Here is a 23,888-nt window from a genome sequence, read left to right as displayed (position 1 = left end):
GCCAAGCATTTACTTCTAAAGCCCTATTTATGGGGCTTTAAAATAAAATAAAATAAAATGGCCCATGCAGGTTTCGAACCTGCGACCTTCGCGTTATTAGCACGACACTCTAACCAACTGAGCTAATAGGCCGGTTGAAATAATACACCATTATTTATATTAATCATTTTTTAGATATGTTAACTATAAATTAATTATTGGGACTAATTTTAAAATTAATTAAACCTTCAAAAATGAATATAATATAACACGCGGCTGAAAGTAAGTGTATCCATCGCGTTATGTAGTTTCATTTGGCGCGGAGGGAGCTTCAAATTGAGAGAGCGCGAAAATCCTAGCAGAGAGAGAGTATGTGGATTGATCATCTTCATCAGCATCATCAAGCGGCCGAGGGATTAACGAACTTGTTCTCCAAGGTGACTCATGATCTCTCGATGATTCAGTACAGGCTCGAGGAGGAGTTTCAGCTAAGCTATCCTGACAGCGTAAGAGCAACACGATTTTCTTCTTTCTCTTCTTCTTCTCGTTTATTGAATCGAGACATTAATTGGATTAAGGAGGAATTTCTAGGGCTTGAAATGAATATAGAATTGTTTAATTCTCTTTTCACTGTTGGCATTTCACTGTACTAGTGCTAGATTCAGAGTTTGATGTAGAATTATTTCATTCTACATCGTTAAGAGCATCATAAGCTCTCTCTCGATCGATCGAGGCACTATTTGGTTTGAGGATTAAGTTCAAGATCTGGAGCTGAATTTGAACTACTTCATTCTCTCGTTTTTGCTGTTATTTCACTGTACTAATTCAAGATCACGAGCGTAATGTAGAATCATTCAATTCGACAGCGTTGGAGCAAGTAATCAATCCTGACAGCGTAAGCGTTTCTTCTTCTTCTTCTGAGTGGAGGTAATATTTGTTTTGAGGAGGAAATACAAGATAATATTGAGAAAAGTTATTTCATTATCTTTTGGCTATTAGCATTTCACGCTAGTATCGCAAGGTCTTGATCATAACGTAGAACTACTTCACTCAACAGCATAAGAACAAATAATCTGTCCTGACAGAGTTAGTGCAACATAGTTCATTTTTTAGGGGAGGCACTGTTTGCTTTGAGTAGGAAGTACTAGATCTTGAGCTTAATGGAGAGTTATTTCATTCTTCTATTTGAGCTTATTGTAGAATCGTCCCCTTCTCTCGTCTGTCAGCATATTTCTCTGTACTAATCAACAATTTGTTAGAGTTCCTAACTTTAAATTGTTCATTTCGCAGTATAGATATTGTTGTTCTGAGAATGGACTAGATAATTTTCAGGTTGAAGTTTTCGGAAATTTGATCATCCTGCAATTTCTCTTTATTTACGAAATTCTGATTCTAGTGAGCATTTTGATTTTTTATAAAACATTTGATTAAAATTTTCCATGAAAATGGATTCAAACAATGATAATAACAGAGAATGTGAGTCTCTGTTTGACGTTTGAGATCAGAAATCCTCTTAGAACACTCTGAAATTTATTTCCTTCCCATATCTGATAAAAGTATTATTGGTAATTGTAAAAAATTAGAAATATTTTTTAAACATTTTTATTCATTTATCCTAAATTTATTTTCCCTTTGGCGCGCACACGCGTGCCATATTTGTCGAGCGCGCGCTGCTGCTCTGTCACAAAACCCACTGAACGCTCAACAAACTGTCATCTTCACAAAGCATTTCCGAAAAACCAGACTACATTCATTATACTGATGCCAAATCCAAAACCTTCTAAATTCCAATGCACTTTCTCGGCAAACAGCAGCTCGTTTCTGAGCACCTTTCTCAATTGACGAGCCAATTTCTCTGTCGATCCAATTACCGCCAAGAAAAACAAACAAAAACAACCTCCTCAAATTAACAACTGGTTCTCGAGGTCAAAGAGGCTAGCTCTCATGATGTTTATCAATTCTTAGCCGAAATCGAGCTTTCCGGTTCGAATTTGAGCGGGGTTGTCGTTGGTCGGGAAATGGGCTTGAGGTATAAGTTTGGTTTGGGATTGATTTGTATGGCAGTTCTTATATGGGTTGCTTCCGCGGAAATTACTCAGGTTTGTTCTGCTTTCTTTGGATTTGTTAAGGATTTATTGTTGTTTTTGTTTGGAATTGATTGTTTCGTTAATTCGGTTTAAGAACGTTAATCACGTCGAATATTGGATTCTCTTTAACATGCATGGAGAGAACAGTGCGGTGAATGTTTGTCTGTTACATGTTTGGGAAAATTATGAACCAACATGATGATTTGGACGTGGATGCCATTGTTGTTCAACTATGTTTATTTGATTGTTCTTTTTGCTTTGCCTTGTGTTCGTTTAGACATTTGCCATGTTCTTTTGCTTTTAATTTTAAATATTTTGTATGTGTTGAAGCAAGTTGAACTTTGATTTTCGAATTCTTGTGAACTATCAGTAAAATAGGTTGGAACTGCTTTAATACTAGGTTAATTCACTACTAAACTCGACATATCGAGTGAAATAAGGGGTTCAAATTGCTCTAGTGTTGTGTTAAATTACTGTTATTAAATTTAAGCATTAGCTAATAGTTATGGTACATTTATTCTTTTATGTATATTCTTAACCTTTCTATTGACTTGTAGCTTGGGTATTAATTTGATTGAGAAATATGCGAAATCTTAATATGAATTGTAGAGGTTTAAGTTACTGTAATATCATGTTAAATCACCAATAAATTTGCTTAAGTGTTTTTAAGTGAAATGCTTATTATATAAGCACGTTTCGAAGAAAATGTGTTAAACGCTTCATCTTAGAACACTGCCCATTTTTAAGAAAGACAGTCACAAGCTTTGTGTACATTCTTAGAATTTGGGAAAACTACAACTTACCAATACTTGTTTGTGCAGAGAATCTTCACTGAATATAAACAGCCTTTTGCACTCTCTTATTTAGGGGTGTCTCTCATGGTGGTATATTTACCAGTGGCAGTTGTCAAAGATTTGGTTTACAGCTTATTAAACCCAGATTTACTCAATGACCACCATGAAAATGATGGCTCTGTTCCAAGCTCTTCAATTGGACTTGATGTTCCTTTGAAATTTAATGAAATACATTATAACTTTGATGAAGGCTTGAAAAGCTGCTTAACTAGTGATAAAGATTTGAGTGAAAGAGAAGAGGGACAGCCTTTGATGTCTAATTTTGAATCACATCATAAAGTTAGTACATGGGAAATCATTGAACGCAGCCTTTACCTTACTCCCTTATGGTTCACTACTGAGGTACACAGTTCTAAACTGTTTTTGTTTGTTGACTTTGCTGATTTTGTTGTTTAACATTGTCTACTTCATGTTCTTTTAGCTGATTATAAATGTGGTTGATATTTGTAGCTTACGTTCATTTGTAATTAATAAATGTAGTTAAACAACACTTTGGTTTTTGAACTTTCGTGAAAATAACAATTTAGTCTATGAATTGTCAAATTGGTGACATTTAATTTTTTTAACTTTAGTATGTACTATTTAGTCCATGCACTTTAGAAATTGTATTAATTTAATCCGTACTGTGAAAAATCCATGAAAAGAAATAAGAGTTTAACGACTTAGTTTTCTAGTTTTAACACATTTGATCTCTAATATGTTTGGCAAGATATTCCATTAAATCTTAACAATAGTTTTCACAATAGAGACTAAATTGTTACAAAATTATAGTATAAATTGTTATATAGTAAAGTACAAAAATTAAATTGTTACAAACTAGAGTTCAAGGAAGGACTAAATTATTAGATTACATGTTTTTTTTAACCAAACAAAAGGTCCTATTTGATAATGTTTTGGTTTTGAGGTTCAGGCTGTTCTAATCCTCGCTCAAAAACATTTTTGAGATCATTGCTAGAATTTGAAAAGTGATAAAAGTTATTGTTTTCTGATTATAAAATTGGACCAAGATTTTAAGAATGTTTTCTAAAAGTGAAAAAGTAACCAAAGAAAAAAAAGAGGTACTATATAAATATTTATTGAGTTCATTGGTTATCATTGATTGTTAACTTTAAGATCTCATTTATCTGCAATGCCACTTTGATAAATTTGTTTGAGACTTTCACAGTACTTCTCGAACTCGGCCCTGGCAAACACGAGTGTTGCTACAGCAACCATCTTAAATTCCACATCAGGCCTTTTTGCCCTGCTGTTTGGAGCTCTTGTTGGACAAGAATCCATAACCATTACCAAGGTGGTTGCTGTTTTCATTAGTATGGCTGGGGTTGTCATGACAACCCTGGGAAAAACTTGGGCAACTAATGGGTTCCCAGTCATCTCTGAGTAAGTTTTACAATTGATTACCGTAGTTTAAATAATCTTCATTTCATATTTAAGATGAAGCAATCGCATATGACTTTTCTTTTGGCCAAGAGCCCAGCCCTGAGTCATATATGCAATACACACATGCGCGCACACACACACACACTCACGATGTATTGGGCCTCAGCCACTACCCACGAGGAGACTTTGATGAAATTTTCATCAAATAATGTTTGTCTAAAGTTCCTACTTTCTGGTGTGACATATTTTTATTTGCTAATTTCTATTTTTATTTAATTGATATGTCGAGCTCACTAAAATTTTTGAGCCAATAAAAATGTCACATTAGAAAGTAAACAGGAGCTTCTTCTTACCACTAGTAAGTAGGCAAGTATGATTCATTTTCATTATAGAGCTTTAGTTACACTTGTGAGGAACTATCCCTGAACATTTAATCCCTTATCGTCTGGCCCGTGCCTTGAGCTCTATTATCTTACATTTTACATTGTTTCTAGATAACCAGCTGTTGATGGTGTAACTTACTGTCTTTTCTTCCTTTATTGGTGAGGTCTCGAGGGAGAACCATCACCGGGGACATTTTTTGTCTTCTTTCCGCAGCAATCTATGGATTATTTACTGGTATGGCATTCTAAGCCTAACTAGTAACTGTTTTTGTTGAGGATTCAAATGTTTTACTTGGTAATTATTGAATTGTGTGATTGGTATAGTGCTGCTCAAGAAATTAGCTGGATCAGGAGGAGACAAGATTGATGTGCAGAAGTTCTTTGGATATGTTGGTCTATTTACCATAGTGGGTCTTTGGTGGCTTGGTAAGTAGTGTTTGGTGAATGTTTATCAAGTCAATTTGATGATTTGGTTCTGTTTTAGTTTCGTTGTGCCTTTTCCATTAAATGTACATGTGAAATTGTAAATGATAGAATTAACCAAGACAATGTTGTTGCTGCCTTTAACTGCATTGTTCTTACTATTAAAGTCACTCTGTAGTTTGGCCTCTAACTGCTATGGGCATTGAACCTCCTTTCAAGTTTCCTCCCTCAAAATCCATCACCGAAAGCGTGGTTTTGAATGGCTTCGTTGGGAACGTTCTATCCGATTACTTTTGGTATGTCGAGAATACTATATATTTTTTGGGTTGACCACATAGCCCTCTTCATGACAACTGAATGAAATTTTGCTCTCTTTATTCCCCAAAATATTCATTTTACACTTGTTGATGCTATGTGATTGTCTTGAATTACATACGTGGAGAAACTGTTTTGCCCTTGCAGGGCCCTCTCTGTGATTTGGACTTCTCCATTAGTTTCTAACCTGGGCATGTCATTGACAATTCCCCTTGCTATGCTGGCCGACATAGTATTACACGGTCGTCGCTACTCCACCCTCTACATTGTAGGTTGTGTTCAGGTAAACGCTCATCTGTTGTCTATTTAGTCGGTATTTTGGATATGTTTAGTTTGCATCTGAATGTACTCATAGGTTAAGGAATCTGTTACTATCCCAAAGCTCGATGGTTTGATCTCCACTCCGATATTCATATATTATGCCATCTTATCTAAATTCTAGGATATCGTATTTGTATTCGAGCATTCGATACAGAAGCGGGCAGGACGGGAAGTTCTTAGCTCTATGTTCTGCTGCTTTCTATTCAGGTATTTGCTGGATTTTTCATAGTGAATTTTTCAGACAAGATCTCTGCTGGAGGCAGCCAGTGCCTTTGAAGATGAGGAGGGTGTACATAGATTTGGTATAATATAATACTGGGAGACACTGAAAGAGCTGGTGGAAACTACTTTGAAACATGAGACGTATGAGTATATAATACTGGGTTTTAGAGGGAAATTGTAAATATTTCAAGATTTTTTTTTTAGTTTTGATAAAGTTATTTAATCTATTAAAAAAATTAACATGATTGAAAGAAATTAATGAGTTTACTAGCATTCTAAGTTGCTTGGAATGAATTAATATAAATTAAAGTTTAAAATTTTCATTCTATAAAATTTAAAAATTTGAGTATTCATTGAAAATATACGGTAAGAATTATAAATTTTATTATTTTTTTAAATTTCATCCATTAACATTTCAGGTTTTGCATCCATCTCACTATTAGTTTCCGCTAATGATGCATGTAAGTATGATGGATTGAGTTATGCATCATTTTTATGTGGATCATTATTTTCTTTCAGTATGGGTTATGCATCACTTTTATGTAGATCATTATTTTCGGTGGCTCTCTTGTAGTGACTACATTTCAAAATTCGATAAGAATTTTTGGTAAAAACAATCCTTTATTAACTGCGGTATTTTCACCAATATATGCACATATAAAATTTGTAAGCTTAATAATAATTACAAAAAAAAAAAAAAAAAATACCATCTTGAACGTTATTTATATTGTTGAATATGATAATTTAAATGAAAGAATACATGTTTTATTAAGATAAGCAATATTAAAGCAAGCTCAGTATATTCTAGCTTTCGAAAAATATTTAATTAATTATAATTTTATAAGTAAGAAAAAAAAAAGATCAATCTCGTTGAAATATAAATATAATTAGAGAAAAGCAGAGCACAAGGATCTGAATCTTAAACTACCGAAGCGACTAAGCGAGTTTAACTTCAACTCCACCATCGAAAAATCCGAAAATTTTATTCTGAATGGAGAAGGGCAAAGGTTTGATGGTTGACGGTCGGCGATGGGCCGTCGATTTCACCGACAATTCGTCGTCGAATTCGACTCGCGATATTCCTGATCCTCCCGGTTTCAATCGTGCTTCTCAAGATCAGGACGATTCGACTCTCAGCCGCCAGAAGAAGGACGCCGAATCCAATTGGAAGGCACAGGTGTTACTCGGAATTCTATTGTTTTGGTCGATTAGGGTTTTCGTTTTCTGGTTTTTGTCTATTCGATTGTGTTTTGTGATTGTTCGTGCTTAATTTTTCGGTATCTCGCTGAGCGGTAGTTCTTAGGCGGGATTAGCGAGTTTTGAAGCGAGAAACTATCGATTACCGTTTTAGAGGATTTCGGTGGCGAGATTGCATATTAGTGGAAACCTTGTGCTTTTTGTTTGATTGCTTAATGACGGAATTTCGTGAGTTGAGTGCAATCTCTCACCTTCTTAAGCATTTCCGTTGGAAAATTCTTTGTCGAATCTGTAAGCCGTTTAGCTGTTGGAGAAAATTCAAACAACTCTCCAAGGTGAAAATCACACATGTTGTTTTACAAAAGAAAAAAGTTCGTAAGATGAAGGTCTTGAAATTTGGTTCTAAGTATTTCAACTCTATTTTAACCACTAATCGTTTTTATTTTCTTGTGAAGAATTTCTGTCCATGTGAATCGTTTTTATAGTTCCAAGTGTTTATTAACGAAGACTCTGGTTCTGAATCTTCCTTCCATGATGTTTAATCTGCGTCTTTGTTCTCATGTTGGTTCTTTACCATCAAGAATTTTATTGTCAAATGAAGTACCAACCTTACAATATATGAGCAGAAAGCTTGGGAAGTGGCACAGGCGCCTTTGAAGAATTTGTTCATGATGGGCTTCATGATGTGGATGGCTGGAAGCACTGTTCATTTATTTAGCATTGGTATCACATTTTCAGCTCTTTGGCAGCCCATAAGTGCCCTGCAAGGCGTTGGAAAGGGTAGGATTAATATCCATTTTTTTGCCAACTTTACTTCATGTTTGTTAGTGCTAAGCTGGCTTTTAAGAGATCTTCCAATGACCCGAGTCTCCTTATTAGTGTATTCTACATAAGAGGCATTTTTAGGAGAATAATCATGTTTCTTGTTTCATTTTTTTGGTGGTTTGGACCTTCTAAGTTCTTTGTTCTTGATCAAGTTTCTTTTATCAGCAGATTCGGAAAAATGTTAAGCTTAATTCTGACTGTTATGTTTGTAGAATCGTTATATAAGATACATATTTGTGAACTAGGAAAAATAATAGAATTTATCGATGTTGGCAATTTGATTCTAGTAGGTTTAGCTTATTGATATATCTTCTCACTGCAGTTTTTGAGCCTTACAAGGACAGTAAAGTAGATCTTCTTGGACCGAAGTTGCTGTTTATTGCCCTTAACCTTGGAGGATTAGCATTAGGTGTTTGGAAGGTGAGTTTTCTTATTATTATTATTTTTGTTGTTGTCTTATGTTTTTATCACTTAATCCCTTATAAGTTCTTAGCATCTCTCTAGCATTTGGTGATCACTGCTTAATTTTCCCGTATTTCGAATGTGGCTTTTGCAGCTTAACACATTGGGGCTTTTGCCAACTCATATATCAGACTGGGTTTCATCTCTGCCACCTGCTCAGGTCAGAATTTACTCGTATCCTAATATGATTTACGTCCTTTTCTCAGGCACGTGCTGTGCTTGTGCATGTCACCTGAACTTCTCAAAGCTTTCAGAAATGATATATGGAATTTGTTATATTTATCTTGTTGGGCTTCATGTTTCAGTAATTCTTGGTTCCAAATCTTGTGCTTAACTAGTAGTCATGGTAGTCAAATGGGAGAGTTCTCTGTATTCAGTCATCTTGAAGTCGATGACTTTAAATCTTGATGATCGTATATTAATAGTATTAATATTCTATTAGTTACTCGAATCTAAATCCTATCAGATTAGCTTTTGTGTGGTGCGAAATTAGGTAAGGTAGGAATGCTTGGACATCCACGAAAGTATGGGGAAAAAATCCCCATGCTTTCGTTTCTCTTAGGATGCAAGTTCTGCTAATAATCAAGAAGCAATATTCATCAATTGGTTTGGTTGATAGGATTTCTAGGCCATCTATTTTGTATACTTTGTCTAGGAGAGTTTAAAGGGATTTTAATGTGAACGACTTGCGATTAGTAATGATTGGCAGTGGAAAGGTTAGCGGTAGTAAGCTAGATTGCGTACCGTTATTTAGTTAGGTTCGATGGGAGAAAATAGGAGAAGGGAAAAGCCAACGTGAGCATAACTTAACCGGTTTAGGCATTAGCCTTTCTTGATCAAATCCCTTGCTGGCAAAGGCTTCAAACTAAGGTATGAGAACATGGACAAGGGTGTTTATCTCCTCGGCGAACTTCTTGAGCCTCATAAATGGTCGTCCTCATGGTAAAAGTTTTGCATCTTGGGGACTTAGACGAGGGGAAGAAAAGGAAAAACAAAAAAAAAAAGAACCTTTCGGACTTGAAAGGTAGCACAGATTTTTATCAGTGGCAGCATCTTGGAACATAATCTCTATGATATTAGTTCTTCAATCCATTGTAGCATTGCTAAAGACTCACGGTCTTCCTTTTCAGGAGGTCGAATTTTCGGGTGGTGGCTTTCCTCTTCGTTAAGATGCACATGACTTCCTGTGAAACTAACAGAGGAAAACATGGATCTGCCTGTTGATGATCGAATTTCGCAAGCAGATTGCTCGTGTTGTGCATTAACATGATGATATCTCTTTGTATTACGCCTGCATGGATTATAGATTGTGTTTGATCAAGAACAATGTGCTGCTGAAGGCACAGCTATTATTTTTATGGTACACTCAGTGTTATGTTTTTTTTCCCCAGCTAGTTTCTGGTAGTAGAATGAGACTTACTGGTAAAACCATCCATAGTCTTTGATTAATATATTTTTGATTTTTTAATTATTACGTCTTTTGCATTAACGTTCAAATAAAATTTCTAAACCTTAGATTATATTATAAGTAGTATTAATTTTGTTTTTTTTTTAAACAATATTCCTAAGAGGAGAAATCATAAATATGACGTAATTAATCCAAAAAATTGAATTTTATTTCCCCAGCGATTCCATGCACAAAATGGGTTAAATTTGTACAAAATATCATATTACTAAATTTAAAATTTGTACTTTTTTTTGAAAATTTTAAATTTGTTTCCAAACTATTATTTTGAAAACATTTTCATTAAATAAAAAAGAAAAATGTGATGCGACCATAATTTGTAAAATAATGTTGGCCTAAGGTAAATTTGGCCTGTAAATATACATTTTTCAGGTCACTGTGGTATAAATGGGCTCGGCCCAGCTAATTTGAAGCCCTGAGAACTGTGGTCGAAATGGGCCCGGCACATCTAATTTGAAGCACTGAGAACTGTGGTCTAAATGGGCCCGGCACATCTAATTTGAAGCACTGAGAACTGTGGTCTAAATGGGCCCGGCCCATCTAATTTGAAGCCCTGAGATGTATTTAAATATAAAGTGAGGCGAGAGGCAGAAGTTGGCTCTGTGGCCTAACAGCTCTGGAGTTTTTCGCTCTTATCTCGGATTAGGTTTGGCGAAACTCTTTGCAGTTCCCGCTTCTCGGTAGAGACGTAACAGAGGTAAAAAGCTTCTTAACTCCTCATCTCAATGCCTTTCCGTTGAAATCATTTCTTGCATTTCTTCTCTCTGTTTTTCTCTTCGCCGTCGGAGAATGTCGTTCTTCGACTGTAAGCCTTTTTTTTTTTTTTCTTTTTTTCTTCCCATAACGTTCAGGCTTTGTATTGAATATGATCGAAGCATTTTTGGCTTCAGATGCAATGCTGCGTAAGAAGTGGTTACTAAGAGAGCTTCGTTCGCAATAGAAGCATTGACAGGTATCAAACGTTTTTGGCTTTGGCTTCATAAATGTGCAGTTATAAGATTAGTTCACAATAGAAGCGTTCCTCTTTCAATCTTATTTTTAAATTATAATTATTTTCTTATTATTTCTCTGCATGCTTTTCCATTTTTTCTTAAAAAAAAATAGTTAGGCTAAATTAATAAAAATTACTTTAACCTTTATACTTTCTTTCAAAAAATACTTTTAAATTAAAAAAAAAAAATCTAAAAAATACCAACTTTTAAAAAATATCAAAATTAACTATAACATTAGTTTTAGTTTTAAAAAAGAATAATGTTATTAAAAGTTATATTAATACCAACTTTTAAACTTTTATAACAAATTTAATCTATGAAGTATGGTTGTTTTCGTATATATATATATTAACATATTAGTCTTAAATCTTTTTAAGACTTTTTTTATGAAGTTAAAAGTTAAATATATTATTGGTGGCAAAGTATTTTTAAATTTTTTTAAAAATTTGAAGGTTATTAATATATTTTTTTTAAATTTAAGATTATTTTTTAAACAAAATATTAATAATTTTCATCTAAAATTTTTGTTAATCTTTAATAAACAAAAACAATTTTACTTTTTTAGATATCAAAACAAGTATTTATAAACTTAATTTAAAAAAAAAAAAAAAAATCAAATGATACTTGAAAGATTAGATGAGTTTCATTTGCAGAATTTTTGTGGTCTAAATAACTCTTTTGCTCTCGCTTTCTTCTCATCAATAAATGGAGTGAAAATGGACTTTCTCAATGGTGGGTGTTCTGCCCCAACCTGAAACCCTAAACCCTAAACCCTAAACAGTGACCATGGTGGGTGTTCTGCCCCTACCCTCTCTGGCATCTGAATTTAAATCATCGACGCCCTTGGTGGCATTAGGACGGGAATTAAAAGAAATGGCAGGACGAGAGCATAGAGAAGGCAAAAGGGAAAAGATAGTGGAGAATAATTATAACAAAAAAGGTCTAGCAAGGGTTAGAAAAAACACATGCCTGGGAGATTAGGCCGTAAAAAAAAAGCCTAAAATATTCTCACAAGACATTTATTTTACCTGAGTTGTGCTCTCATCCATACATCCCACACTAATATTTGTAATTCTCAAAATACCTCACTATAATAATAAATAGGGTTCCTCACTATAGAAAAAGAAATGTACATACTCAAAGGTTAACTCGCATTGGATGAGCCTCTATGATGGTAAAAGCAATTTAAACTTCTTCAGCTCTAGATTTTAGGCGGCTACAAGCCTTTGAATATCTTTCTGAAAAACAGAAAACGTAATCAGAATAGCTAAAGTTTATGGAAGTGTTTTCAACTGATAATCACTTTCTTTTCAATCATGGTTAGCCTGGTTGGCTGTGGATGCATGGCCCGTGACAAACAAGAAATGAAAACATATTTAGGTATTCGGCTCAGAATTGGGGGACGTTTCTTATAAATGTATGCAAAATATTAGGGGAGGAAGGACGGATTCTTTATGAGTTGGCGACTTGGGAAATATGCATTGAAAAAGTTAAATGGTGAGAGATGATCAACACTATGAGATCCCACATCGATTGAAGAGGGGAATGAGTGCTAGCAAAGATCTTGGGTCCCGAAGGAAGGTGGATTGTGAGATCCTGCATCGGTTGGAGAAGAGAACGAAACATTTTTTAAAAGGGGTAGAAACCTCTCTCTAGCTAACAGACGGATAATGTCTAAACGGAAGGCCCATATATGCTAGAGGTAGGTTTGGGCGCAAAAACTAATGCAACGAAATTCATAAGGTCCCCAAAAAGGGGGAAAAATCAGTCATACCTCAATTTGAAGAGGGGATGTCGTTGGTGGGTATCTCTCAATGACATTACCATTTTTGTCCAACAAAAATTTCTCGAAGTTCCACTTGATAAAACCGCCTAAGAATCCTCCAGCACTTGATTTGAGAAACTGATAAAATGGGGCAGTGTTTGGACCATTGACATCAACCTGATGTGCAGCAACAATTGTATTACTATTTTGCCAAGTTTACCTTATATAGCGTTCCGTGACAATACGTGCAGTTGGTGTACCTTGTCAAATATTGGGAACTCTGCTTTGAATCTTGAGCAGGCGAACTGCTTGATCTCTGGGTTGGACCCAGGTTCTTGGCCTCCAAATTGGTTGCAAGGAAAAGCCAAAATCTCAAATCCTTCTCTCCCAAACAAACACACAGAGATTGTGATAAATTTAGATATAAGTGAAAGTTAACCAAATAACATGTGTAAATTGCGCACAGCCCGAAAGTATATGCAGTATACACCAAGTAGAAACTGATTCTCTTAACTAGACACCGATAGCCCGAAACTTCTAACTACACTACAAACTAGTCAGGTATCATTAGACTCCGAGCTCCAAAATACATAATCTACATGGATGCTATTATTATGCGTTCTTACAAGCTCTTGGAATAGTACATGTAGTAACAAGAAAGGTTCATACATTCGCTATGGATATGTCCAGCCTAGCAAAGTTGATATCATTTTTCATTCTAGAAACGCTTAGATAGAAACGAACTCAAAATGGATATTGGTGTAACAACTTATTGAAGCATATTGACCCAAAATTAGGCTAAGCAATCCTGTCCCCGGTGCAGTAACTATCTTATAAGCAAAAGAAAGGCAGCCATTGATGGAAAAACAAAGCTATGTCAGATTGGCTGGAATAGTGTCGGGTGTTCTTTGGAGTGACAATATATACTGCAAAGCCCTAACGAAAACACTTCCATACCTTGAGTTTTGTACTTCTCATACAAGTGTGACAGTTCTGTGTAATTTCCAGTCGCGAAACCACTGTCATTAACAAGATAAATCTTCAATGAAATGATCAACATACAAATTCTAGATAATCTTCAGGAAAATCATGTTGCATAGTTTAAAGCTAAGTATTGAGCCTAAACAAAGTTAGCTAGGGTTGAATACCATCTAGATGCAACGTTTACTATCAGAAGAACCTTCCCTTTGAAATTGTTCAGAGAAACATCTTTGCCATCAATATCCTGCACCAGAGAACAGTCCTTACGCGTCGCAAACATTCAAACAAAATCCATTTTGAAATTCTCTAATCGCTCTGATTCAGAATTATCACCAGCATCAATGCTTGCTGAAGTGAATATCACCACAGTTAAATTTTACTCTTCAAACGAATTTCACAACAATTTTAAAATATGCACAGACAAACAAAACAGTAGCCAAACCATAATCCGCCACTCCCGATGAACAACATTGAAGAATTACCGATCAGACGAAAAAGAGTTATGAGTAAACAGAAAAGCACCTTAACAGTGAAATCATAAATACTTTTCTCCGACGCCGCTCTGGCAGTTACACCAGAAATTTGAGATTTCGAGAAAACACCGCGAGAAGATGACGACTGGAGAGTCAAATCATTGCGCATAAAAGCTGACTTTGAAGCGGCGAGCGAGGTTTTGACGGAGGGAATTGAAGTAGCCGCCATGGAAGGCCTCGAAGCAAGGAAATAGCAGAAACCTGTTCTGGTTTGTGAATAGACATTGCAAGGAGACGAGAAAGTGGCGGAGAAAGACATGAAAGCTCTGTGAATGTGGTGGGTTGGGAATTGGATTTTAAACGTGGGAAATGATTTTACACGTGTTATTGTATAATTAATTTTCATATCGTTAATCTTTCAACATATAAATTAAACGATAAATAATTTTGCAAAATTCACAATTTATACCAAAAAAAATCTTAAGATCTAATGTAGTTTTTCTCTTTAAATGTTATGTATTTGATATTAATAGAGATGGTTCACATGTGGAGACTCCTGAAAATTCTCCTCAAATAAGACAGAAAAATTCCTCCCATTAGTTATGAGGTCGGAGGCTCGAGAATAAGGACTGAGATAGAAGGCCAAGATTTATTAGACGAACAGACTCTTCACAATGGTACCAATAGACAGAGTATTTTTTGTTTATAAACACAATCATTCCCTAAATTAGTAGATGTGGGACTTTCATCTTCTAACCACCTCCCTACGAACAAAGTAGGCCTCCCCTTAATCGAGACTCGACTCTTTCTTTTGGAGTCATTTGTTCAACATTTGAGAATTTACCAATCTATTGGCATGACTCTGATATCATGTTAGATGAACACGACTCTTCACAATAGTATGATATTGTCAATTTTGAGTATAAGTTCTCATAGTTTATTTTGGGCTTCATAAAAATGGAGAGAGTATTTTTTGTTTATAAACTCATGATCATTGTCTAAATCAGCCAATATGATACTCTTATCATCCAACACATTTAACACGAATAATATTATTTCAAAAATTTCAAGTTTATAAATTGTAATATGTTATTTAAAAGTTTTTTTTTTTTTTTATTGAAATTGTAATAGAATTAAAAGTTTATAATGAAAATTTTAAACTTTAATTTATTTTTTCACTAATTTTTGTTATTTTGAAAAATAAGGTAAATTTGGTTCAATTAACTTAAATAAAGAAAATTATTAATGACACCAATTTTAGGCACCAAACTTAGAATTTGGAAGCTTTCAAACGCTTGGATATAGGTGTGGACAGTTTTGCATTTGTACTCCTTCCAAAAATGGGAAAAGAAATGTCCATGCATTTGCAATGAATTATTTGCTGCAAAAGTCAACTATATCTATATGGGCCAGGCCCATTTTCTCGAAATTATATTGGGCCAGAATAAACCGATTAGGCCCATATGCTCTTCGTAAAATTCATCTATATCTATTTGGGCTAGCACAATCAAGCCCACGAAACAATATCCAGGCCCATTTTCTGAAAGTTCTATTGGGCCAGAATAAACCGATTAAGCCACCGGCCCATATAATACCATGCGTAAAAGTCAAATATATGTGCACCAACAACCCGGACCAACCCAACCCGAACTATAAGGGTTGGGTTAGACAAAAGTCAACTATACCATACATAAATGTTGATGTTTTAGTTGTTTTTAGTTTTATAACAATGTTAAACTATGTTAATATGTTACTATTTTCGCTTATGGTTCTTGATTGATTTTTTTATTTTATTATTTTTTTTCAATAATTATAAATTGATTTTTGGGGTTGGGTTTGTGAAAATTTTCAGTTGGATTGAGTTACCAATCTAACCAACCCGAACTTTTGGTGAGGTCAAAAAAATCGTTTAACCCAACCCAATCCGGACCATGTACAAGCAATATCCAGGCCCATTTTCTGAGAATTCTATTGGGCCAGAATAAACCGATTAGGCCACCGGCCCACAATTAACTACTGTAATTTTTTTTTTTAATTTTTAAGTATTTAATTGAATTTGGAATCGGCTTTCAGGGAATAACAATGAAAGAGACGGAATGGATTAGATTTTAATTGTTATAAAATTAATTACCGAAAAGAAAAAGAAATGGATTAATTAGAAAAGGGAATAACGGCAAGAATAAGGGTTTATTTGGAGCTCGCGTTTCTCCTCACTCACCCCATTTTTCTCTTTGCAGCTGCGAAGAGATTCAGAGAGAGACGCAGGTAGAGATAGAATCCCGACTCTGTCTCTATCTGTCGACAACAATCGAACATCCTCCATCTCAATCCTCTCCGTTTTCTCCGCCATCAACGATTCTTTCTGTCTTAATCTCTCTTTCTCTCTCTCCTAATCCCTCTCTTTGACGCTCAACAACGAATTCGTCGGTCGAGTTATGCAGGAAGATAAGTCGGTGATAAGTTTGAGACCAGGTGGTGGCGGTGGCGTTCGTGGAAGCAGATTTGCTACTACTCGCTTCGATTCATCCTCTGCCGATTCTTCGTCGCTTCGTCCTCATGGCGGCGTTACGTTAACCCTTAAGGTCGGTTTATTATCCGTACAGCGTTAGGGATATGGTTTGCCTGATGTGTGTGTGCGTATGGATGATTTTGGGGCTTTCGTGGTGTATTTATGTTCTTTTTATTGTGTGGATTTGTTTATATAGATCTAGAATGTATCAAAGTGTTATCTTTTTCCCGTTTTGACGTTGTTTTCTCTGGGTTTTGCCTTAACTTTGTTCACGTCACTTGTTTTTAAATTTTCCTGCTCTAAGTGTCAATTGAATCAACGGGTATTGTAAAATTTGATGAATGTTTAGTTGGCCTTGGGTATTGGTTGACGTCGTTTTGTATTTTTCTTGTTAAAGATTTTTAGTTGATAATAGCTTATAGCTTCTAGCATTCATGTTAATCGTGATTTCTTGATTTCTTCTATAAAGTGATGTTGTCCTAATTCTTGCCAGGGCACTCAAGTACGTGTACCTGATGTAAATATGGACATAGAATATTATGTAGGATTTTAGGTGGGCATAGCTCGAGTTAACGATGCCCATAAAGAACCTACATTACATATTGAATTACAAAATTTCTGGAAATTAGTATTTAATTGGATATGGGGCATTGATTTCAATCCGCAGAAGTTTATTATGTTAATGAAGTAGCCCAGAGCCCATTTTTTTTTTTGTCTCTATGGACTGTAATTCTGTGTATGTTTGCATGTATATACAAGTCGTATATCTATGCCTTTGGGTCATGCATTCAAAACACGATGATAACCATTTTATGAGGGATCCTTAAGTTGTAAATATAAAGTTAGGCCATTTTTTTCAGATTAGTTGAGGGGTCCTTAAGTTGTTGCAGGAACTTTTGATTATTAATTAAAGTCTGTCGTGAGAATTCTCTATCTACATTTAGGGATGCCTTGTAGTCCACTTTTTGTTATAGTTCTAAGTAATCCCTTATTCTAGATCAATTGTACAACTTTTATGATGTGTTTTAATACATCTCGTCTAATAATTATATCTGTGTACTTGTTTTAGACTGGAGATCTACGGTTTGAAGGTCGTGAGCGAATCCAGTACACTCGAGACCAGATTCTGCAGCTTAGAGAGGTACTTGTTCATTTACCTGTACCGAACGCTTATTTAGTTTAATTGGCTAATGCTTTTTGTTGGTGGAAAGAAAAATAACCCTTTTCTTTATTATGTCATATTTAGTTCACACAGTGGTATTGCTGGGATAATATTTATCATCATATACATTCACCACATGTATAGATTGTCGATTAACATATTTTTTTCTCAGGTTGCAACAGTCCCTGAGGATATCTTGAAGGTCAAATTAGAAGTCGAGACAGAGATTTTTGGGGAGGATCAAACATGGGCTCGTGCTGAAAACATTGTATGTTTAATATTTTTGTGATCAATAACATCCATTTTGGAACAGAAGGAAAAATGTTCTTTTCTGTGTTTTTGGTATGGATCAGTTCATGACTCAGAACATTAAGTTACTGTGCTGTAATCATAATCATGCCTGAACTATTCCTTTACATTCTTCCTTCCATACAGACACACCCACACATACAACCTTGTTGAACTTTAATTACTCATATGTTCCTATTTTCTTCAGCAGCAATCACAATCTCAAGGTCGTTACTTTGAGCCAGACAATCGAGATTGGCGTGGTCGATCTGGGCAGTTACCTGCCTCTGCAGAGGAAGGATCTTGGGATGCAATTCGTGAGGATAAGGATTTATCAGGTCAATCTCAGTCGAGGTTGCATGACTCTAATAATAGGAGTCAAGCTTCTGGTAACCAAGGGGTATTAATTTCTGATCAATTTTACTTAATCCATCTGAGGTTATATCAATTTTGTTATTATATACTCATAATTGTTATGGTTCATCTCTCTTTAAATTTTACATGTGAAGGGTTATTATGGGGTCATCCATCTATTCTATTCACACAAGCTTTACGTTTGACATAAGTTCTAAAATGAGCTCCTTTCTCAATCTGCTGACCTGGCATTGTTTTTTTTTTCCTGCGCAAATAGGTTGGTACTTCACCTGCCCTCATCAAGGCCGACGTTCCTTGGTCAGTTAGAAGAGGTAATATCTCAGAAAAGGAACGTGTTTTGAAGACAGTGAAAGGGTAACTATCATTCCCCAGGTTTAGTATTTCACAACATATCATGGAATATTGGAAATTAAGAAAATATTTCCTCTTCTGTTTTTTACAGTATACTTAATAAGTTGACTCCAGAAAAGTTCGACATACTGAAGGGTCAACTGATTGACTCTGGAATTGTGTCCGCTGATATTTTGAAGGTTCCTACTATTGCATCTAGTTGTGCTTTGAGATATTTTGTTAGATAATGGACTAACATGATTTTAGTTATGGAATATAGGAGGTTATATCACTTTTATTTGAGAAGGCCGTGTTTGAGCCCACATTTTGCCCTATGTATGCACTTTTGTGCTCTGACCTTAATGACAAGCTTCCTCCATTCCCATCTGATGTTCCTGGAGAGAAAGATATCACTTTTAAACGTGTTCTTTTAAACATTTGCCAAGAGGCATTTGAAGGTGCTGAGCACATAAGGGCAGAAACCGGGCGGCTGACTGATCCTGAGCATGAAACGGAAAGAAGAGATAAGGAAAGAATGGTTAAGCTTCGAACTCTTGGAAACATTCGCCTGATAGGTGAGCTTCTTAAACAGAAGATGGTGACTGAAAGGATTGTTCACCATATTGTTCTGGTAATTACCAGTACCCGTCTGCTTAGAGTTCTTAATGTTCTTTGTTATGAATGGCCTGTATTGTTAATTCGATTTTTTATAAATCAGGAGCTGTTGGGGTCCGACAATAACACATGCCCTGCTGAGGAGAATGTTGAGGCTATTTGTCAGTTTTTTAACACAATTGGCAAGCAGATGGATGAAAGCCCAAAATCTCGGCGGGTCAATGATGTATATTTCAGCCGGTTGAAGGAGCTCGCTGCAAACACTCAACTAGCACCTAGGTTGAGATTTATGGTCCGTGATGTTCTTGATTTACGGGCCAATAATTGGGTTCCTAGGCGTGAAGAGGTGAAACTTTTTCTTTTAGTTAAATATTTATTGTATTAGAATTTCTTTGTTTGTGTTACTTTATATGGTCCTCTTATGTTATGCCTTTCTGCATTTCCCTAGTTTTGTATGTATGCCTTGAGATAATATTGGTGGCTACGTTTCTATGTAATAATTTATCATGACAAGTTCAATGTTTTTTTTGGGCCAAAATCCCCTGAGGATCAATTTGATGGGGCTTATATTCTCTGTTTGCTCCTCTTTTCTTGTATCTGATAGCTTCTAGTAATGAAAGTGTGATGTCCCACATTGGTTGGGTAGGAGAACAAACCACCATTCATAAGGGTGTGAAAACCTTCCCCTAGCAGACGCGTTTTAAAGCCTTGAGAGGAAGCCCGAAAGGGAAAGTCCAAAGAGGGCAATATCTGCTAGCGGTGGATCTGGGTCGTTACAAATGGTATTAGAGCCAGACACCGAACGATGTGCCAGCCTTCTCGTTGTTCCCCGAAGGGGGGAGACACGAGGCGGTGTGCCAGTAAGGACGCTGGGCCCAAAGGGGGTGGATTTGGGGGCGGTCCCACATCGATTGGAGGAAGGAAAGAGTGCCAGCGAGAAAGCTGGGCCCTAAAAGGGGGTGGATTTGGGGGCGGTCCCACATCGATTGGAGGAAGGAAAGAGTGCCAGCGAGAAAGCTGGGCCCTAAAAGGGGGTGGATTGTGATGCCCCACATTGGTTGGCGAGGAGAACAAACCACCATTTATAAGGGTGTGGAAACCTTCCCCTTAAAGCCTTGAGGGGAAGCCCGAAAGAGAAAGCCCAAAGAAGACAATATCTGCTAGCGGTGGATCTAGGTCGTTACAGAAAGATTCCATTGAATTCATTCTTGGAGATTTGTTCTTGGGTTTTCTCTAAAGATTTTCTTTTTTCCATGCATATGAATCTGCAAATCTAATGGTTTGTTTCTTGGGGCACAGGTGAAAGCAAAAACCATCACTGAAATTCATTCAGAGGCTGAGAAGAATCTAGGGCTTCGTCCCGGTTCAATGGCAATGATGAGAAATGGCCGTAATGCTGAGGCACTTGGGGGACTAAGTCCTGCTGGATTTCCTGTTGCTCGTCCTGGCTTTGGAGGTATGATGCCTGGAATGCCTCCTGGAACGAGGAAAATGCCTGGTATGCCTGGACTTGATTTGGACGATTGGGAGGTGGTTCCTAGATCCCGATCAATGCCAAGGGGTGAGCGTGCCCAGACGCCATTAATTGGCAAAACACCTTCCATTAATTCAAAATATCTACCTCAGGGAAGTGGTGGTGTAATAACTGGGAAAACAAGCGCCTTGCTACAGGGCAGTGGTGCATCTCCTGCACGAACAAGTCCCACGCCTGGAATCCAGCCCATCGCTCACAATGCTAGACCAGTTCCTCCAGTTGCATCCACCATATCCTCTCCTCAGAAGCCAACAGCTCCTGCTGTTGTATCCAATTCTGCTGATCTTCACAAAAAAACCGTTTCACTGCTCGAGGAATACTTCAGTGTACGGATTCTCGATGAAGCGCTACTGTGTGTAGAGGAGCTAAAATCTCCAGCATATCACCCCGAGGTTGTTAAAGAATCTCTTACCATAGCACTTGAAAAGATTCCACCATGTGTAGACCCAGTTGTTAAGCTTCTTGACCACCTGCTTCACAAGAATGTCTTCACTGCAAAGGATATCGGTACCGGGTGCCTTCTTTACGGGTCCATGATGGATGATATAGGCATCGATTATCCGAACGTGCCAAACTTTTTTGGTGATACCCTCGGGAAGTTAATATTGATCGGGGGTTTGGATTTTTCTGTCGTGAAGGAGATCCTGGAGAAGCTTGAAGATAACTATTTCCAGAAGTCCATTTTTGGTAGTGTTATGAAGATCCTCAACTCGAGCCCTTCTGGAGAAGGAATTCTGGCAACTCAAAGTGTTGAAATCCAAGCATGTGAGAATTTACTTGCGTGAATTGGGTCATGTGGGATTCATTTCCCATTACGTTTTTGATCAAAAATTTTCGTTTCGTCACGAAAGACGTTTAACCGATCCGTTTTATTGAGCTGTACATTTCTTCTTTTTTCGAGTTCTACCATCAACTTTGTTAAGTAATTAGGAGCTTGGATTTCTCTCGCTTCCCCGTCGAAGTCGTCTCAGGTGGCACGAGAATGACAGGAATTCAGGTTTCAGTTTTTACATTAGATTTTGAATTATGATGTCAAATACATTGCTTGTTGTACTTTAGAGCCCTTAAATCGCCCGAGCTTTACCACTCAATAACCCTTCCTTTTCATCTATTGTCAAATGCAGAACTTTTGCCTACTGAATGGTACAACAAAAGCTCGATGAGTTGGTCGGGAGGGTGGGCAGGTATTTGAGGAGTTCCCGACATTTGGGTTGATGATATATATTTTAACCAGTTGACTAATACCTATGTTGAGACGTTACTATTCCATTAAATTGGTCGACTTCGATCGTTTTTCTTGGATATAGCTGTAGGTGCCCTTAAAATATCGATTAATAATTATTATAATTCTATTTTATTTTCTACTTTAAATTATTTTTGAAAAAAAAAAATTGCTTTTCAAATAGTTCCTAGTAACATGGTTTTGTGCCCACTGAATTGGTAGAGAATTTTGATAGTCTTTCTTAGAAAGACAGCATAATTATCGATAAGACGTCACCCTTTGATCCATTAGTTGAATTGGTCAATTCTATACCACTTTCCTTCCCTTTGCGCCTTTACCCATTAAATACTCTATAGCGTTGCTAGATGAAAAGGAGTGTGACTTAGTCGATTTGATAGCTATAGAGTAAAAAATAGGTAAAATTAATGAATTTTCTAATAAGAAAGATGGCTCGAGATCATATACGATTTTTGTTTTCGGAGATTATAGAACTAAAATTTAAATTTTAAACCTTTGAATTTAATCTTTTCTTTGATGAAGGTCAATATTTTCAAGCCACGTTTTTTCATAACTTTAAAGTGAAAAAAAAAAGGTAAAATTGAATGAGTATTTACGTGGTCTACCAAAAACATTTTGCCTAATAATTAGAGGGTGGATATCAAACCATCGACTTTTGAGATGATAGTTGATATCTTATCCAACTTTCATAAGTAAAAAAAAAAAAATGTTAGATTCTTATTTTTCGTAATAATTATTATATTTGTCTGACACCAAAAATAAAAAAAATATATATATATATATATATATATATATATATATATATATATATATATATATAGAAAATTGTTGTGCAACTCAATAATTATATTTAAGATATAATAATATGGAACAAAAGATTTGTGATACAATAATCTTATAAAATATTTATGTTCCAATTATTTTTTAGATTAATCACAAACTAGACGTTCTGTGACTCATTAAAAAATGAATGGAATATTTTTTTAAAAATTAAAACACTATTTAATTATTTGACACGTTGCACCTTATTTCATGCAAAATATTATATATTAAAATAATTAAATAATGAAATTGAACTAAATAAACAAATATTAAAATAAAAAAATATGAGTATAAATATTTTGAGGTAAATTTTATATAAATTAATTAAATCCCACGATCGAGCATGGGATAATACATTAATTATAATAAAAAAAAATATGAGTATAAATATTTTGAGGTGAATTTTATATAAATTAATTAAATCCCATCATCGAGCATGGGATAATACATTAATTATTTTTGTTTACTAAAAAACTTGATAAGCCAAACAAATAACACTCATTTATTGAAATAAATAATAAAGATAATTGGTGATATCCAATCAATTCATCAAAATTGAGTCGAAAATTTTAAAATATTAATATTCAAAATTATATTATATTAAAAAATGAACTGTAAATTTCATTTATACCCAAAAATTTTCATTTTAAGAATTTTGAGGCTAATAAAAATAAATAAATAAATAATATGCATATTTAATATGGTTTAAAAAAAAATAATATTTTTAAGGATTTTTTTTTGTTCATAATTTAAAGTCTAAACCCACCCAATATTAGTAAAATATTTGGTATGATTTAATTAAATAAAGTATTATAAATTAATTATAAGATTTAAATTGATTAAAAAAATTTAACAGCTAAACCTTTTTTAAAGAAAAAATTAACAACTA

The 23,888-nt window shown here is 35.4% G+C and overlaps 4 protein-coding genes, 1 long non-coding RNA gene and 2 other non-coding genes across 14 annotated transcripts; 5 read left to right on the top strand and 2 right to left on the bottom strand.

Annotated features, from left to right (window-relative positions):
- Positions 1-58: 58 nt before the first annotated feature.
- TRNAI-AAU lies at positions 59-132 on the bottom strand. The gene has a single exon. It is a non-coding gene; the product is annotated as a tRNA-Ile (tRNA).
- A 152-nt stretch (positions 133-284) lies between these two features.
- On the top strand, positions 285-6,155 carry LOC111481080 (thiamine-repressible mitochondrial transport protein THI74-like). 6 transcript variants are annotated; one of them, XM_023126402.1, is made up of 9 exons: positions 353-485; positions 828-2,078; positions 2,888-3,262; positions 4,086-4,300; positions 4,848-4,918; positions 5,008-5,109; positions 5,285-5,402; positions 5,569-5,704; positions 5,864-6,155. In XM_023126402.1, exons 2-9 carry the CDS (start codon positions 1,998-2,000, stop codon positions 5,969-5,971), a joined length of 1,206 nt encoding a protein of 401 aa, XP_022982170.1. In that variant the 5' UTR covers positions 353-485; positions 828-1,997; the 3' UTR covers positions 5,972-6,155. The 6 variants fall into 6 exon arrangements, with proteins under 6 accessions (XP_022982168.1, XP_022982167.1, XP_022982170.1 ...); XM_023126403.1 differs by having other exon boundaries at positions 366-485; positions 846-2,078; XM_023126400.1 differs by lacking the exon at positions 828-2,078 and having other exon boundaries at positions 285-485; positions 5,950-6,155.
- A 688-nt stretch (positions 6,156-6,843) lies between these two features.
- Positions 6,844-9,853, top strand: LOC111481007 (ER membrane protein complex subunit 4-like). Its single transcript, XM_023126270.1, has 5 exons — positions 6,844-7,141; positions 7,788-7,941; positions 8,309-8,406; positions 8,543-8,608; positions 9,579-9,853. The coding sequence occupies exons 1-5, from the start codon at positions 6,956-6,958 to the stop codon at positions 9,615-9,617; spliced, it is 543 nt and encodes a 180-aa protein (XP_022982038.1). The 5' UTR covers positions 6,844-6,955; the 3' UTR covers positions 9,618-9,853.
- A 644-nt stretch (positions 9,854-10,497) lies between these two features.
- LOC111481071 lies at positions 10,498-10,868 on the top strand. Its single transcript, XR_002717981.1, has 2 exons — positions 10,498-10,610; positions 10,804-10,868. It is a non-coding gene; the product is annotated as an uncharacterized LOC111481071 (long non-coding RNA).
- Positions 10,869-11,879: 1,011 nt separating this feature from the next.
- LOC111481070 (probable phospholipid hydroperoxide glutathione peroxidase) lies at positions 11,880-14,511 on the bottom strand. The gene is made up of 6 exons (XM_023126383.1): positions 14,174-14,511; positions 13,819-13,895; positions 13,628-13,689; positions 12,931-13,049; positions 12,680-12,847; positions 11,880-12,143 (listed from the first exon to the last, which is right to left on the bottom strand). Exons 1-6 carry the CDS (start codon positions 14,441-14,443, stop codon positions 12,114-12,116), a joined length of 726 nt encoding a protein of 241 aa, XP_022982151.1. The 5' UTR covers positions 14,444-14,511; the 3' UTR covers positions 11,880-12,113.
- A 1,783-nt stretch (positions 14,512-16,294) lies between these two features.
- LOC111480499 (eukaryotic translation initiation factor-like) lies at positions 16,295-22,235 on the top strand. Of its 3 annotated transcripts, none has more exons than XR_002717848.1 (10): positions 16,295-16,706; positions 17,703-17,774; positions 17,968-18,063; positions 18,295-18,483; positions 18,715-18,812; positions 18,901-18,988; positions 19,069-19,419; positions 19,507-19,749; positions 20,703-21,934; positions 22,062-22,235. XR_002717848.1 is itself a non-coding variant. In XM_023125571.1 (9 exons), exons 1-9 carry the CDS (start codon positions 16,560-16,562, stop codon positions 21,720-21,722), a joined length of 2,307 nt encoding a protein of 768 aa, XP_022981339.1. In that variant the 5' UTR covers positions 16,295-16,559; the 3' UTR covers positions 21,723-22,042. The 3 variants fall into 3 exon arrangements, 1 of the variants encoding a protein (XP_022981339.1); XR_002717847.1 differs by having other exon boundaries at positions 18,292-18,483; XM_023125571.1 differs by lacking the exon at positions 22,062-22,235 and having other exon boundaries at positions 18,292-18,483; positions 20,703-22,042.
- LOC111481335 lies at positions 17,131-17,236 on the top strand. The gene has a single exon (XR_002718049.1). It is a non-coding gene; the product is annotated as a small nucleolar RNA snoR103 (small nucleolar RNA).
- Positions 22,236-23,888: the final 1,653 nt, after the last annotated feature.

This window comes from Cucurbita maxima, unplaced genomic scaffold, assembly GCF_002738345.1.
Source record: "Cucurbita maxima cultivar Rimu unplaced genomic scaffold, Cmax_1.0 Cma_Scf00006, whole genome shotgun sequence".
Taxonomy (NCBI): domain Eukaryota; kingdom Viridiplantae; phylum Streptophyta; class Magnoliopsida; order Cucurbitales; family Cucurbitaceae; genus Cucurbita; species Cucurbita maxima.
The sequence above is the reverse complement of the archived record's forward strand: the minus strand, read 5'-3'. Positions and strand labels throughout refer to the sequence as shown.

Coding starts and splice junctions, on each gene's coding strand:
- LOC111481080 (XM_023126399.1), top strand. CDS start 351: ATGTGGATTGATCATCTTCATCAGCATCATCAAGCGGCCGAGGGATTA. Junction 486..2,887: donor AGCTAAGCTATCCTGACAGC/GTAAGAGCAACA, acceptor TTGTTTGTGCAG/AGAATCTTCACTGAATATAA. Junction 5,403..5,568: donor GTTCTATCCGATTACTTTTG/GTATGTCGAGAA, acceptor TTGCCCTTGCAG/GGCCCTCTCTGTGATTTGGA.
- LOC111481007 (XM_023126270.1), top strand. CDS start 6,956: ATGGAGAAGGGCAAAGGTTTGATGGTTGACGGTCGGCGATGGGCCGTC. Junction 7,142..7,787: donor AATCCAATTGGAAGGCACAG/GTGTTACTCGGA, acceptor ATATATGAGCAG/AAAGCTTGGGAAGTGGCACA. Junction 8,407..8,542: donor TAGCATTAGGTGTTTGGAAG/GTGAGTTTTCTT, acceptor TGGCTTTTGCAG/CTTAACACATTGGGGCTTTT.
- LOC111481070 (XM_023126383.1), bottom strand. CDS start 14,443: ATGTCTTTCTCCGCCACTTTCTCGTCTCCTTGCAATGTCTATTCACAA. Junction 13,896..14,173: donor TTTATGATTTCACTGTTAAG/GTGCTTTTCTGT, acceptor TCTCTGGTGCAG/GATATTGATGGCAAAGATGT. Junction 13,690..13,818: donor GTAAACGTTGCATCTAGATG/GTATTCAACCCT, acceptor TGTTAATGACAG/TGGTTTCGCGACTGGAAATT.
- LOC111480499 (XM_023125571.1), top strand. CDS start 16,560: ATGCAGGAAGATAAGTCGGTGATAAGTTTGAGACCAGGTGGTGGCGGT. Junction 16,707..17,702: donor GCGTTACGTTAACCCTTAAG/GTCGGTTTATTA, acceptor TACTTGTTTTAG/ACTGGAGATCTACGGTTTGA. Junction 18,813..18,900: donor GTTTTGAAGACAGTGAAAGG/GTAACTATCATT, acceptor TGTTTTTTACAG/TATACTTAATAAGTTGACTC.